This window comes from Octodon degus, unplaced genomic scaffold, assembly GCF_000260255.1.
Source record: "Octodon degus isolate 3935 unplaced genomic scaffold, OctDeg1.0 scaffold00079, whole genome shotgun sequence".
NCBI classification, from domain to species: domain Eukaryota; kingdom Metazoa; phylum Chordata; class Mammalia; order Rodentia; family Octodontidae; genus Octodon; species Octodon degus.
Genome location: NW_004524655.1, coordinates 2,889,851 through 2,904,333, shown reverse-complemented (window position 1 = coordinate 2,904,333; position 14,483 = coordinate 2,889,851). Strand labels below are relative to the sequence as shown.

Sequence of the window (14,483 nt, the reverse complement as noted above, 5' to 3'; positions counted from 1 at the left end):
ATACTGTGAAATTCATATTACTTTGTTAAGTAAAATTCTGTATGAGTTGTCAAAAATAAATTAATTAATTATTTTTTTTAAAAAAACCAGGCTAGAGATATAGCTTGGTGGTTTAAGCACTTGCCTGACAAGTGCAAGGACCCAGGTTTGATCCCGGGCACCACAGGTCGTGTGGGCCCTGGATCCCCAGGCGTGGTGGTGCACACCTATAATCCCAGCACTGGGGAGGCTGAGACAGGAGGATCACTACAAGTACAAGCTAGATAGTGAGACCCTGTACCAAATAAATAAATGATTTAAAAAAAAAAAAAAACCCACCTCATTCACAAGAAAACCTTAAAACCTAAACTCAGGCTACTCCTAGGAGAAGTAGGTGGTGGAAGGAGAGAGAGAGAGAGTATTTTCTACTATGTACCTTCACATGACTTTTAATTATTTTACTATGATCAGTGATTATTGGATCAGAAAATAGATACAATTATTTTTAAAATAAAAATATTGGGCTGACAAGATTGCTCAGCGGTCTTAAAAGCACTTGCTTAGGCAAGCACAGGGATCATGATTTGATCCCCAGCAACACATGCAGCGCTAGCTCTGCCCCCAGGGCAAGCGAGCTGGCCACAAAAAAATAAAAGATAAAATAAAAATACAGTGAAGAGAATTTGAAGAGATATAAAGTATTTACATGTGGAAGGCTGGGAAAAGTTACGATAGTTAAACCAAAAGTAATCATAAATGTACAACATTCAAGAGCAGTTAAATGATCTTAATTTCAGTTTTCTGGTCTGGCATAAGGATTATAGATAGTCTACATAAGTGCCAGGCAGAGCTTTTAGCCCACAGCAAGTTTCAGTAAGTGGCAGCTACTAGTATTACATTATTGGGGGTAAATACGACATCCATTCCATTAAAATCAACACTTACTAAGCAGCGGTAATCCAGAAATTGGGCAAGATAATTTGCAGAATGGTCCGAACTTAATACAAGGGCCAAGGCAAAAGCTAAGGAACAAAATGGATGTGCTCAGGTGGAGCTGTCCAGCTGGTGGGACTATGGGGAGTGAAGGGAAACACAGGCCGGACACATGTACAATGGAAGGGCATCTCAGAGGACAAGGCTATTGAAAGAAAAGGAAAGCCTAAAACAAAACCTGTGCGCTTCCAGCACTTGCTGATTTCCATCCTATGGCTCCTCTCCCCATCTTGGGCTTCAACTCCACAATGGGACTGTAGCTGTAGAGATAGCCTAGCATGCCAGGGTGAAAAAAGTAAACACAAACACCTGGCAAAGGAGCACTGTCGCTCCCAAATCCACTTTATCAAGCCATTTCCAGGTCCACTCTGAACTTCAGGATCAGGCAAGTTCATGCATTCATAAGTCTTCTCCTAAATAGAGGAAAATGAGAATTATGGTGTCCCCTCTGAGGTTTTTCCAGACACTGACCTAGGAGTTAGCAATCCAAACCGCCTTCCTGAAGCTGACCAACGACAGGATAGAACCACTGTGTCTGTATACAAAGGCTTGAGTGCCCAGAGCCATCCCTACCTGAACACAGAGCACAAACCAGGCTCTGCAGAGTGTGGGAGGTAGATGTGTCACGATGCTCACTCTCACCACAGCTAGCAGCAATGCCATTCTCACCCCACTCTAGAGGTGAGAAGATGCAGGCATGCAAAGATTAAGCAACTTTCTCTCATTCTTTAATATTTTAATAATGCATTCTTTCCTCCTAGTATTATGGTAAGAATCTCATTACTACATGTAACAAGATTCTAAAATTTCACCCATGCAGTACTCGTTAATAATCTCAGAAATTGGGTCTGAAATTCCAAAAGCATCCTGTAGTTCTCACCAGAACTGGATGGGTGACCTGAGTACACATGGTTTTGTGTGACGGAAAAAAAAAAAACAAAAAAAACCCACTAAGCTTTCATTAAGTTACACAGACCTTATAAACTGTTATCAGGTGCCACAAACTATGAGGTGAGTCTTTCACCATCTGCCCCCCCCCCTTTCGAAACGACGATGCACTGCTTGCTTTCCTGGCTTCCTCTACCACCAAAGGAAGCAAAAACTTGACTGTGGCTTTCTTTCAGGACCCACCATCTCTAAATTTGAGCCGGGGATAATGAATGTCTACAGCTGTCATGCTCACAAATTGGGAAAGTATCCCTCTTTTCTGGACAGAAAAGCAGGGTTAACCCAATGCTCACACTTCCCTTAAACTCTGGCCCTATTCACTAGCACCCTCTCGGCTTTCTGCCCCACACCAGGCCCCTGTTTTTCTGAGCAACTTTGTCAAACCTGTCAACTTTATCCAGAGCTGTGGATGTAAACAGATACCAGGGAGACCAGCATGACTTGACTTAGCAGTGGTGTTTGAACACCCTAAACAAGAAAAGCTATGCTGACTATCCTTAGTGGATCACAGTCATGGGCATGTGCTCCCCACACCCAATCTGGCAATATCTGGAGACATTCAGAGTTGTCCTCACCAGGAACAAATGAATACTACTGAAGTCTAGCAGCCAGAGGCCAGGGATGTGGCCTGAATTCTGTAATGTACAGGAGAGTCCCTCCACACAAACAACAAGCTGGCCCACTGTCATTCAAAATGGGGTTGAGCACAATCCCGAATTAAAGAAACTCTACCTTCACTGATGTTGCCTGAATTGCACAAGGTTGCATGATCAAGCTTATTGGTCACTAATCAGGTTATGAGGTAACTAGGGATAGAAATGCACACAGGCAGTATGTCACTATCAGTAATGAGCAAAAGCTTGTTCACCTCAAAGTCTGTTAGGATCGATCTTATCAGACAAGGGAAGAGCCCAGTTCTATTCCTTCTCTGCAAGCTCCTACCCAGCTGCCCAGGTGGGAGAGAAGCACTACCACCCACCACCACCTGTCGTGCCTCACTCAACTCTATGTGACATGTTCCTTGACAGTCGTCTCCTACAGAAACATTTCTCTGGGCAAAATCTTAGCTGTGATCTAATATTTCTGTAGAGACTTGAAGTGATAAATGCTAGGGCAGCAAGCCAATGGCTTTATGTGGCACAAGAGCAGAAGAGGCAGAGCCACGCCCTGGCCTCCCTCTTACAGCTACTGCAACGGCATCTGCAGCTCCTCTGGTGCACGGGTGCTTCTGCTCTGCCTTCCTGGCCCCTCTGGGAAGGATATGAAAGTGAAGGGAAGCTACACTGCACGTGACTCCAATGACTAACTTGCAAAGGGCAGGTTACAGGCAGCTCAAGCTCAGCCTTCCTCTACTGGACAGCAGTAGAGGCTTCCAAACCTCATGGACACAACAGGCATAGATGTTCTAAAGGAGAACAATACAGGCAACAAGTCACTGACAGCCAGAGGGGATGCTCAGCGCAGCCTGCTTCCTTTGCTTCCAGCAGTCAGCCAGCCCCGCAATAATGAAAGGCTTAGGCTCCACGTCCCTGTGGGCTAGTCTGCCACAGGTAACTTACTGGCCACCACCTACCTTCCAGTTGGTTCTTAACATGTGTTCCTTGGCTCGGCACTCTTGGAAGATGAGCTTCCAGCAGGAATAATCTGAGATACTGCTCTCTGGAAGGTGTCCTTCCTGCTGGCACAGTCTGTACCACAGCACCTCGTCTTCAGCAATCACCTTCCACGTCTTGCTCACCTAGAACAGCAGAAGTGACACAAATGTCAAACTCTGCAATTAGAGAGGCCCCTTGCCATCCAAAAATCAATCAACACCTATATCATTGCCCCGGGTGTATGGCGGTATAAAATGTCTCATTAACAAAACACTCCGAGGTGGAAAAAAATACAAGCAAATCTTTCCAGTTTTATCTTTCAAGATTTCAAAACTGTTGTAGCACCAATATCACATTTTAGACTGCCTGATTTAATTATTACCTAACAAATGAGAGAAGAAAAAAGTACACAAATACATAAAATGTAGCAAAAAAACAAACTTTGTAAGCACTGTAATTAGCTACCTATGTCACCATACACAGCTTTTTGGAAGAGTCTCATTACTATTTACCAATGGCACTGGTATTCCTGTTTTATACAGAATGGGAGATGAATGGCCTCTAAAATAAATGGCTATAATTAAATAAATACCCTTAAGTCAAATTTCTGGTTACATAAAAAATTCTAACTTATGAATATGTGAGAACTTAAGATTTTAGACATATAGATTTTTTTTTTTTTTTGCTGCGAATGCCCTCAGGGCTTGTTTGGCTGGCTGGAGAGTTGTGGGGATCGAACTAGAGCCACCTGAGGCTGACAGCTTAGTGGAAGTAGCCACTTAAAGAACTGAGCTAGGGCCAGGACTCCTAGACATATAGATTTTAAAAGATATTTAACACAAAACCCAAGCTGTTCACCAGAACTATTAGGATCTGATAGAAGAAATTAATGCTTTATCTGGCCCAAATTTCAAATCCCAACAGTATCTAGAGGAAATGGCTGTTTGAGCTATTAGTATTTTGTTCTCCAACTCTACTTTAAGGGAACATGGATTTACTTCATCACAGGATAATGTATAATTCTAGGCAGACTGCAAAAGATGGATTCTGCTGACAAGATAAGCAAAGAGTGCAGCAGATGCACATGATCTGGTACTCGGTGTGTGCTAGTGATGTGGGATCGGGGCTCCACACATATGGCCTATGCTGAGGCCCAAACTCCCTCCTAACAAGCAGAGGGTAAGACCAGCAGTTACAGGCACCTGTGCTAACCTGTAACATGCCGGCGGGACCACTTCCTAGCCTCAGAGAGAGAGAAGTAAGTAGAGGCGATATGAGGCAGAGTGAGAGCAAGCTCATGCAAGGCAGACCCAGAGCCTGAGAGCACCGCAGCTGATGAAGCACTGCGGGGGCTAACCTGCAGGGCAGCAGAGGAAGGGCCCCAAAAGATCTTCCCTCTGTAATTCCACAGTACGGCCAGAAATGGTCACCATCAGCTTTTTCAGGGCTCTGAAAATTATTGAAAGGCTTGACAGCTGCTAAGGGGCATACATTTAAGAAAAAAATATGGCTGAATCTCAGTAGGAACTGTCCTTGGTCTTGCTGAGTTGTTTTAATTTGTGGTAGCGCTTCTCTCCCACCTGGGCAGCTGGGTAGGAGCTTGCAGAGAAGGGATAGAACTGGGCTCTTCCTTTGCCCTTCCATCTCCTCTCTAACGCTATGGTCATCTTGAAAATCAACAGCCTCACAATCATGGCTGATATAAAAACTAGTAAGCTGGCAAGGCCAGATGGCTTTAGAACTCCCCAAACACCCAACACCCACAGAAGTGACTACATGACCTGCCTGACAACTGGGTGGAAAATTCAATCCCAAGACTTGTCTTTATCTGACCTCAGACCATTCTCTGTCCTATCATTTGTTCAAAACAACCAGCATTTAGTAACTTTAACACTATAGCTGCCTGAGGAGTTTACTGTCAGTTCAGGCTAATGAGAAGCTGACTAAAAAGCTTTAAAAAAAAAAAAAAAAAAAAACTTAGCAATGGAACAGCCTCAAGGTCTTTGATGGGCTCTGATATACTCCTTGGAGTCTGGAATGCATGTTTATATGTAGCATTGTGAACATGCCTGGATCTCTTATGGTCATGAGGGGCTAACTGGAAGCTCTGTACCAGCAGGAAGTGAAGATCAAGACAGAGCTGTGAACTGCTGGGATGGTGAAGGGGTGCCTGACATACAGATTGCCTCAGAAAGACTGGGCAACTTCACGGCTCCATCCAGTGAGAAGTCCTGACCCACTCTCTAGCCAACCAAACAGACCCTAGTGGTCACATCTCATAAAGAACACAGAGCAGTGAGTTCGGTAAAGTCACTTAACAGCAGCAACCAAAAGCAACAACAAACAGCAATAGCAGCAAATTCTGTGGAGGTAGAAGAATCTTATTTTTGGAGTTGTAACATCATTATTTTATTTTTTGTGGCTGGCTCAGCCTGCCCTGGGGGCAGGGCTGGCATGGCATGTGGTACTGGGGATCAAACCACGGTCCCTGCACTTGCCTAAGCAGGTGCTTTAGATAGCTGAGCTATCTCATCAGCCCTTATTTTATTTTTGATACAGGGTCTCCCTACACAGTTCTGACTCACAGTGATCCTCCTGTCTCTGCCTCCCCAGCTCTGGGATTACAGTGTGTGCCACCAAGTCCGGTTTCAGTGGCAGACACAGGGTCTGCATGGCATACGGTACAAGGGATCAAACCCGGGACCTAGCACTTGCCAGGCAGGTGCTTAGAACACCAAGCTATCTCTCCTGTCAACATCATTATTTTTTTTATTATTATTTTTATTTTTTTAATGTATTTGGTACAGGGTCTACAGGGTGTTCAAGGTCTCAGTACGTAGATCGGACCTGGAGTGATCCTCCTGTTTTCAGCCTCCCAAGCACTGGGATTACAGGCGCAGACCACCATGCCCAGTGTCAATCGCCATGGCAGTGTGCCCCCAGTGCAGGGCCGACACAGTGTGCCACTGCGCTCTGCCAGAGCAGGCACTTTAGTCTGCTGAGCTATCTGTCCAGCCCCAACATCATTATTTAAATAAATTAACATTTCCTAATATTAAAAATAACAAGTCATACAAACAAACAGCAAAAACGGGCCAGAGATATAGCTCAGTGGCATAAGTGCCCCTGGCAAACTCAAGGTCCTGAGTTCGATCCCTGGTAACAAAAAAAAAAAAAAAAAGAAAGAAAGAAACAGCAAAGTAGGGCCTATGGATGAAAATGTCTCTGAGGAAGTCCAGACAATGGATTTAGTAAACTGTGGTTTTAAATCAGGTATTACAAATATCCCAAATACTAAACAAAAGCAAGTCTAAAGAAATAAAAGCAACATATAAGAATAATGTCTTGCCAAACAGAGTAGGTAGAAATTATTAGAAAAGCAAATAGCACTTCTGGAGTTGAAACATATAATAACTGGAACAACAATTTTTAGAGGCATTCAATAACAAATTTGAGGGTTTGGGAGATAGCTCAGTGGTCTAAGCACTTGCTTGACAAGTGCAAGGACTGGAGTTCAATCCCTGGTACTGCATGCCGTACTGGCCCCAGAACCCCAAGCGCGCCATGTCAGCCATCAAAACCAGGAGAGGGTGACTGAGACTGTGCGTGGAGGCTGATCCTTGGGAGGATCACTACAAGTCCACTCTGTGTAGTGACCCTATACTAAATACATTTTTTTTAAAAAAATTGTCAAGGGCCATAAACAGAAGGATCTTATCAGATTTTAGGTTCTGTTTTATTTTTAGGGTGCTGGGGAAAGACCTCAGGGTCTTGTACATGCTAGTAAAGCACTCTACCATTAAGCTACACCCCAGCCCTCAGGTACTAATTTGCAGCTTCCCTTATAAATAAATGTGATGGCTTATACTTCGAGGTCCCACCAAAGCCTTATGCACTATAGGTGGGGCTTTGGGGAGTGACTATGATCTTAGGTGTGTAACACTGGATCACGGGTGTATGAGACAGGAACAGTCCACCAATTTGTTTAGCATAGTTCTTGGTATGGGGAGAGAGAAACCCCATCTGGGTGTGGGTGGCATCAACCAACAGACTTGCAGCCTGGATGGAATAAAAAGGGAAAGAAGGAAGTCACACTGCCTCCTGCCTGCCGCGCCACGCACTGTTTCCCCTCCGCTGTGCCGCCCTGCTCTGGAGACAGCTGACCACGGACTGAACCCGCTACCAACTGTGAGCTAAAATAAACCTTTCCTCCTTTAGCTTATGGCTGGTGGGTATTTTGTTCCAGCAAGAAGAAAGTAATTAAGACACTATGTCATTGTGATTACTCAACTAATGGTTTACTAAAGCTACAGGAATCTAATTTACTAAATATTAAAGACAGACAAAAGGTATAAAGATTATTATAGACACCCCTGGACTCATCACCTTGCTTAAGAAATAAAGTAATGCCATAAGCTCAAAACTCCTGTGCTTCTCTCACTTCACATTTTCATTTCCGCAGTGGTAACCTCAAATTGGCGTTCATCATTCTTCAGAGCTGGCTTGCTTGCTTGCTTCTTTTTTTATACTTATTTTTTGAGACACAATCTGGCTATGTAGGTCAAGCCTCAAACTCATTGTGATTCTCTTGTCTACAGTCTCCAAAGTACTAGGATTGTAGGCACATGCCACCACACCCAGCTTTTTGAGGATCATTTAGCACAAACTGGGATTCAATTCTTTTTTTAAAAAAAAGTCTGAATTTCTTACTTCCCTAGTATTATTTTTCACATCTAATTTTTTTTTTTTTTTTTACTTTTTTTTTTTTTTTTTGACGGAACTAGGGATTGAACTCAGGACCTTGCACTTGCCAGGCAAGCGCTTATTCTACTGAGCTATCTCCCCAGCCCCACATCTAATATTTTTTTAAAAATTTATAACTAGTACAGAGATGTATGGAGTTAGTACATTTACAAAGCAGATCTTAACTTCTTCCTCCTCTCGCACATGCACACACACACACACACACACAGACACACATACACACAATTACTTCAGTTTTTTAAGATACACATAATGGTTGTATTCATTAAAGGAAATTTGCACCTGTACATACTTTTTTAAAAAATTATTCATTTGTTGGTACAGAATCTCACTACGCAGCTGAGACTCACAGTGATCCTCCTGTCTCAGCCTCTGCCAGGGTTCCGGGCCTGCACAGCATATGGTACCGGTAGTGGGGATTGAACTTGTGACCTTGCGCGTGCTAGGCAAGTGCTTAGACTGCCAAGCTATCTCTGTATATGATATTTCTTGATTGTTCTTTTTTCCCAAATCCCCCCTCCCTTCAACCTCTCATCCCCTTCTTATTCAAAAAAGCTTTGCTTCCATTTTCTTCCTCCTATTCTTTCCTTTTCTTCTCCCTCATTTCTTGTTCCCCTTCCAATATGAACATATTCTATTTCCCAGTACCTATTATACATTTTGGTCCTTATTCACCCTTTCAGTTTCTCCCATTAGAGAAAAATGTGATACTTAAACATGTCACACCTAAATTCTTAACTTTATAAACATCTTATCTACATTAAATATTATCTTGTTGCCTCACAAACGCCTTCCCCCAACACTGTAGCCCTTTAAGATCATCTCTGAAGCCCAATTCTGTCAAACACTGCATAAGCTACTTCTTTCATCCATAAGTCACTGGCAAAATACAGTCTGTGGGCCTTTGTGTCTTAATTATTAAATAACAAAGTTAACCAGAGATGGGTCTAAGGCTGAAGACAAAAGCTCTGTGGCAAACCGCTGGGGCCTGTTCCACAGCTGACATGGATCCATTACGCATCCCACCCTGGGCATGGCCACAGCAGCAGTTACAAATCCACTTAACCACACTGTCATCCCACACTCCTCCATCTTAGCCATAAGGGCTCAGGAAACAAACCCTCATCTGATTACAAGTGGTCAGGCAATAAAGAATGGGATAATGACTCAATAACACTGGAGCCTCAGTTTTGAAGAGACAGAACACTGTGGTTTTATTTTTGGCATGTTTGGTCTACAGCTGAGCCTACCATGACACCCGGGTGATGTCTGTCCATCTGTCTGTGCCAGAGTAAGTGTGAGTACGAGGCAATCACAAAGCACAGGGAGGGATGAACCAATGTCAGTTGTGAAGGAGCCAGGCTGCAATTCAAATAGTTCACAAACAGAGTATATCTCATAGGCCCCTGGAACTCAGGATTACATGAGGTAGGATTTAAAAAGAAACATCGAAACCCTGGTGGGGTCTCCAAGGCAGACATGCCAATTAAACACAGGGTGACTTCACTCTGATCCTTGGAATATGGAGCCTTCTTTGTAAAAATTGTAAAACAAATTTATTTTTTAAAAGTTCTGAAATATAACTATCAAGCAAGACTCAGGGTGGCTAAGAAATCATATAAAGTGGCATTGTTTCATTAGATAAACCAGCTCTACCCAAAGCATCATCAGTAGACAACCAACTCCTTGGGGTGTTGATAAAGTTTATTTCAAAAAAGACGCAGTTCCCACAAGAGTCTAGGGAACATCAGTGATAATACAACTAAGCATACTTCTTTCCTGTAGGACTTTGCAGAGATCTTAACAGATACCTGTTGGTTATCTCTAAGGTGGGGCTGTACAGAGCTTCATTTCTCAAACTTATTTCCTGACCTCTTCTTGGAAAGCATATCTCAAAGCCCAGTGTTCTGTAAGTCAACAGTTAAGATATGAGTTGGGCACTAATTGCATATGAGGCATTACGCCAGCAGTTCTCGTGGCCCTTTTGTTTACCTGCCAAAACAATAGCTTCCATACGTGAACCAAACCATGGATACACCCCAACTGGGGCTGCTCCTCATGGCTGGGGAGACTATAGGCTGAAGTTTTAGTTCCTTGCTGTTACACTCAGGTTGGAGCACAAGACTGCACCCAACTGGGGACCTACTAGATTCCATAATCCAAGAGCTAGCTACAAGATGGGTTTTTGTTGTTGTTGTTTTGTTTGTTTGTTTTCTTTTTTCTTTTTTGCGGAACCAGGGATTGAACTCAGGCCCTTGTGCTTGCCAGGGAAGCGCTCATTCCAGTGAGCCATCTCCCTGACCCCAAGATGTTCCTTTTTTCTTCAAATAGCACCTATAAGTTACAAACATGGTTTTAGAACCATTCCAATGCAGTACTCAGTGAAGGCAAACTAGAAGATCCCAAAATGGATAAATTGTCAAAAAGACTAAACCCTACCCATTTTGGCCACTCTAAAATGGAGAAACTTTCAGTGAGACTTTCAGAAAGCCTCACATATTTCAGGCCTTATATCAGCTCCAAGAAGCTGCCACGTTGTTTTCAATAACACAACCTGCAAGTCTGCACAAGCAGGGTTATGGGATGAAAAACTGAGAACAAAAAGTTGACGTTTGGGTGCTTTATCCACATCACCAATTCCAGATCTCAGTGCTTATTCTACAGAAAATAATATTCAGGATAAAGTTTAATCCCTGGATAATACACAAAAAATCTCTTTGAGGGATTTATGAAAAGTAGAAGAATTACTTCCAAAAAGGGATCATGATTGCACCTACAATTAGGCATTAAAACCAGAAATGTTCCCACAATTTTTTTAGCACACTATAAAGCAGAAGTATTTTTTTCCTCTTTCAATGCAGCAGAAAATGACAGCCTTTAAGAATTCTTTTATTTCAAAAGGAAAAATCAAGAGGACTTAACTTTCACAAGCAACTTTAAAAGGTCCCAACAAAAGAAAATCTTTCTAATTATTTTGATTTCTTGATTTATATTAAATCAACCAAGTTTACAAGCCTAAATTTTCCAAAGTCTAATGGTCTTTTTCTTTAATACCCCAGAACTGGAAAGGCCTTGCTCAGTAAAAGCCCCACTGAGTGAGCCTCAGCTGCAAAGATTTGCTAATAAAAGTGTCTCCAGCATTTTGCTTTATAGCACCACTGTGAATTGCCACTTTTTTTTTTAAAGTGCTTGGCTCAAAAATTAGCTTTATTAACTCTGCCTGGATTAGGGTTACCAGTGAGGATCACAACAGGGGAAAGAATCATCGTTCTATTAACACATTCACAGACCACGACTAGTTGGGGAAGCACGCCACAGATACATGCAGATTTACATGCACTCCTTGTCTTCATTTGCTCTCTTCCCATTTGTTTTTGCCTCCACTGTATCAATTCTGGCCAAAGGCACCAAGACCTCCAAGCTGCCAGATCTGATGGTCATTTCTCAGTCCTCCTCTAACATGACAAACAGAAGTGCTTAACACCTGTAATCACTTCCTCCTTAAAAACTTTTATCCTTTGGTTCCAGGGCACCACTCAGTCGAGATGCTGTTCCTACCTCACAGGAAACTCTTCAGTCTGCTCAGCATTCCCTCCTCATTTCCTTGGCCTCTAGTTGTCTCTGAGGGCTCTCTTCTATCTACCCTCATTGCCTTGAGGTTCTCCCTGGTTTTCTGGGCTCCCAGATTATTATCTGCAGCCCAGAGCTCAACCAAGAACTCATCTTCAGTCTCACATTCATGTGCTGGTGTACTCCTCAAACTTGGAGCCTTGTCAGTAAAGGACAATCTTGTTGTTCTCGCCTTTGTGCAGGCCATCTGCCCTGGAGTCCTCTTTGCCTTTCCCAGCTCTCCCCACAGCCAGCCCATCAGCAATCCTGGCTCTGCCCACCTCTACTGGTACAGTGCTGCTCCAGCCACTACACTCTCTTGTGATTTTAGCAGCCTTCAAAATGGTCTCTCTGCTGCCGTTCTTCCTCCATGAGCCTACTCTCCAGATGTGGCAGCCAAAATGATCCCCTTTAAAATGAAGTTAGCCCTTCTCAAGTTACTCCAAAGGTTTCCAACCTCATTCAGAATAATACTTAAAGTTCTTTTAGTGAGATCAGTGCCTTTCACATTCAACCATATTGCTACCTCTTATCCCCTGCTGCTTAGTACACCGCTGTGTTAAGTTTCCTGTGGCTACTCTAACAAACCACTACAAAATTAGTGGCTTAGAACAGCACACATTTATTTCTTGCACAATCCTAAGACCAGAAATCTAAACTCAAGGCACTTAGCTTTCTGGGGCTTTAGGGGAAATATGTTTCTTTATCATTTCCCGCTTCTGGAAACCACCTATACTCCCTGGCTTGCAGCCCCTTCCTTTGTCTGCAAAGCCAGCAGCATCTGCTCTGCTCTTTGACCTCCTGCCTTCTAATTACATTGGGCCTGCCTGGATAAGCCAAAATAATCACCCCATCTCATCAGATCCTTGACTCAATCCTATTTGCAAAGGCCCTTTACCACTAAAGCACACTCACAGGATCCAGCAACAAAGACATGAACCTATCTGGAAGGGCAGTGTGCAGCATTCCACAGCCTAGCCTGCCTGCTGCCTCACACACGGCAGGTGTGCCCTGCTCCAGAGGCCTGCCCAGCATTTCCCTTCTCCCTCTATCTGGCCTTTGGTCAAAGGTCACCTACTCTGTGAAGCCTTCTTAAAAGTGCAACATCACTTCTGCTGTCTTGTTTTTCTCCATAGCACGTATCAGCATCTGACATGTTCTGTTTAATGAGGTGTTTATTGCATATAATGTAAGCCTTCTGTAAAGCAGAAGTTCCCTGCTACACTTGCTGTCTAGAATGGATCTGGCTCACAGTAACCCTCTGTAAATAACTGAATGAGATGAAAGAGTATGTTCAACTCCTTTAAAACTCAGCTTTAACAAAGCGGGCTGCTTTTATTTTCAAAGGTCACATAAACAGTTCAGCTCCTGGCATGAATTGTCCCTAGCTTAGGAGATTCTTTCTTAGTCAAATGTATTATCTTGATTTCTTTTTTAACTTTTTAATTATGGAAATTTTCAAACACACAAAAGCAAAGCAAACCATATAAAGAACTCCCAAGTACCCATCCTTCAAATGAGTGACTCTCAATATTCTTGTCATTCTTGTGTCACTGAGCTCCAGGCGTATTTCCTAGAGTTGCTTTGCTTTTCTCTAAATCCCTGTGTAAAGAAGGCAATCACCACACATACATGAATTAAAAGAAACTCCTAAGGGTACCTGGGTCTTGGGCATACAAGAATCCAACTCTACAACTTCGGTTTTTGTAATTTTTTTTTTCTTTTCTTTTTTTTGTACAGGGTCTTGCTACACAACTGACTTGTAGTGAACCTCCTATCTTAGCCCCCCAGTGCTGGGATTACAGGCATGCGCCATCATGCCTGGTTTCAGTGGCTGGGATGGCATGCCCAGGGTTCCAGGGCTGGCACAGCATGCAGTATGGAGCATGAATCTATCTGGAAGGGCAGTGTGCAGCATTCCACAGCCTAGCCTGCCTGCTGCCTCACACACTGCAGGTGTGCCCTGCTCCAGAGGCCTGCCCAGCCTCTTCTACAGAGCTCTTGAAAGAGAAGTCTCACAGTCTTCACAAGGGTAGAAGTTAAGAACTAAGGAAGCCCTGCCAACAGTGACAGCCTGTAGAACCACTTCTGCCACAAGCATCGATTCAGCCTTTCCTGATGAATTCCTGAATTTGAGAAACTGTACTAAGCACATAGAGCTTTAACTATAAACGCTTAGATTTTCATCTCTCCTATGTGATCATGAGATCACTTCTCCATGAAACTTGAAGTATCATAATCTAATATACAGGAATTTAGTTCCATAATTCTTACTTATTCTGGTACCACCTAATTCTTATTCCCCAATTTTATTAAAACCTAAGTTGTTTATCTCTGTATTTTCCCTTTTTCACTACTACTCTTTATATACATTTTCTTGCCCTTTGTTTGAAAAACATGACATTGCTGCCTACATGCTAAATTTCTAAAATGTTATTCAGAAATACTCATTAAGGGCTGGAGAGATGGCTCAGTGGTCTAAAGCACCTACTTGAATCAAGCTTGGTGAAGCACAGGGCCCACGGTTCGATCCCCAGCACCACATGCCAGCCAGCCCCGCCCCCTGGTGGGCTGAGCTGGCCACACACACACACA

General features: G+C 43.2%; 1 protein-coding gene across 1 annotated transcript in view; it reads right to left on the bottom strand.

The window, feature by feature from the left end:
• Positions 1-14,483, bottom strand: part of Fbxw8 (F-box and WD repeat domain containing 8) — a 123,750-nt gene that overhangs the window by 84,250 nt on the left and 25,017 nt on the right. The window contains exon 5 of the mRNA XM_004636336.2: positions 3,494-3,658. Coding sequence (XP_004636393.1) covers positions 3,494-3,658 — 165 coding nt within the window. The remainder of the gene's footprint in view (positions 1-3,493; positions 3,659-14,483) is intronic.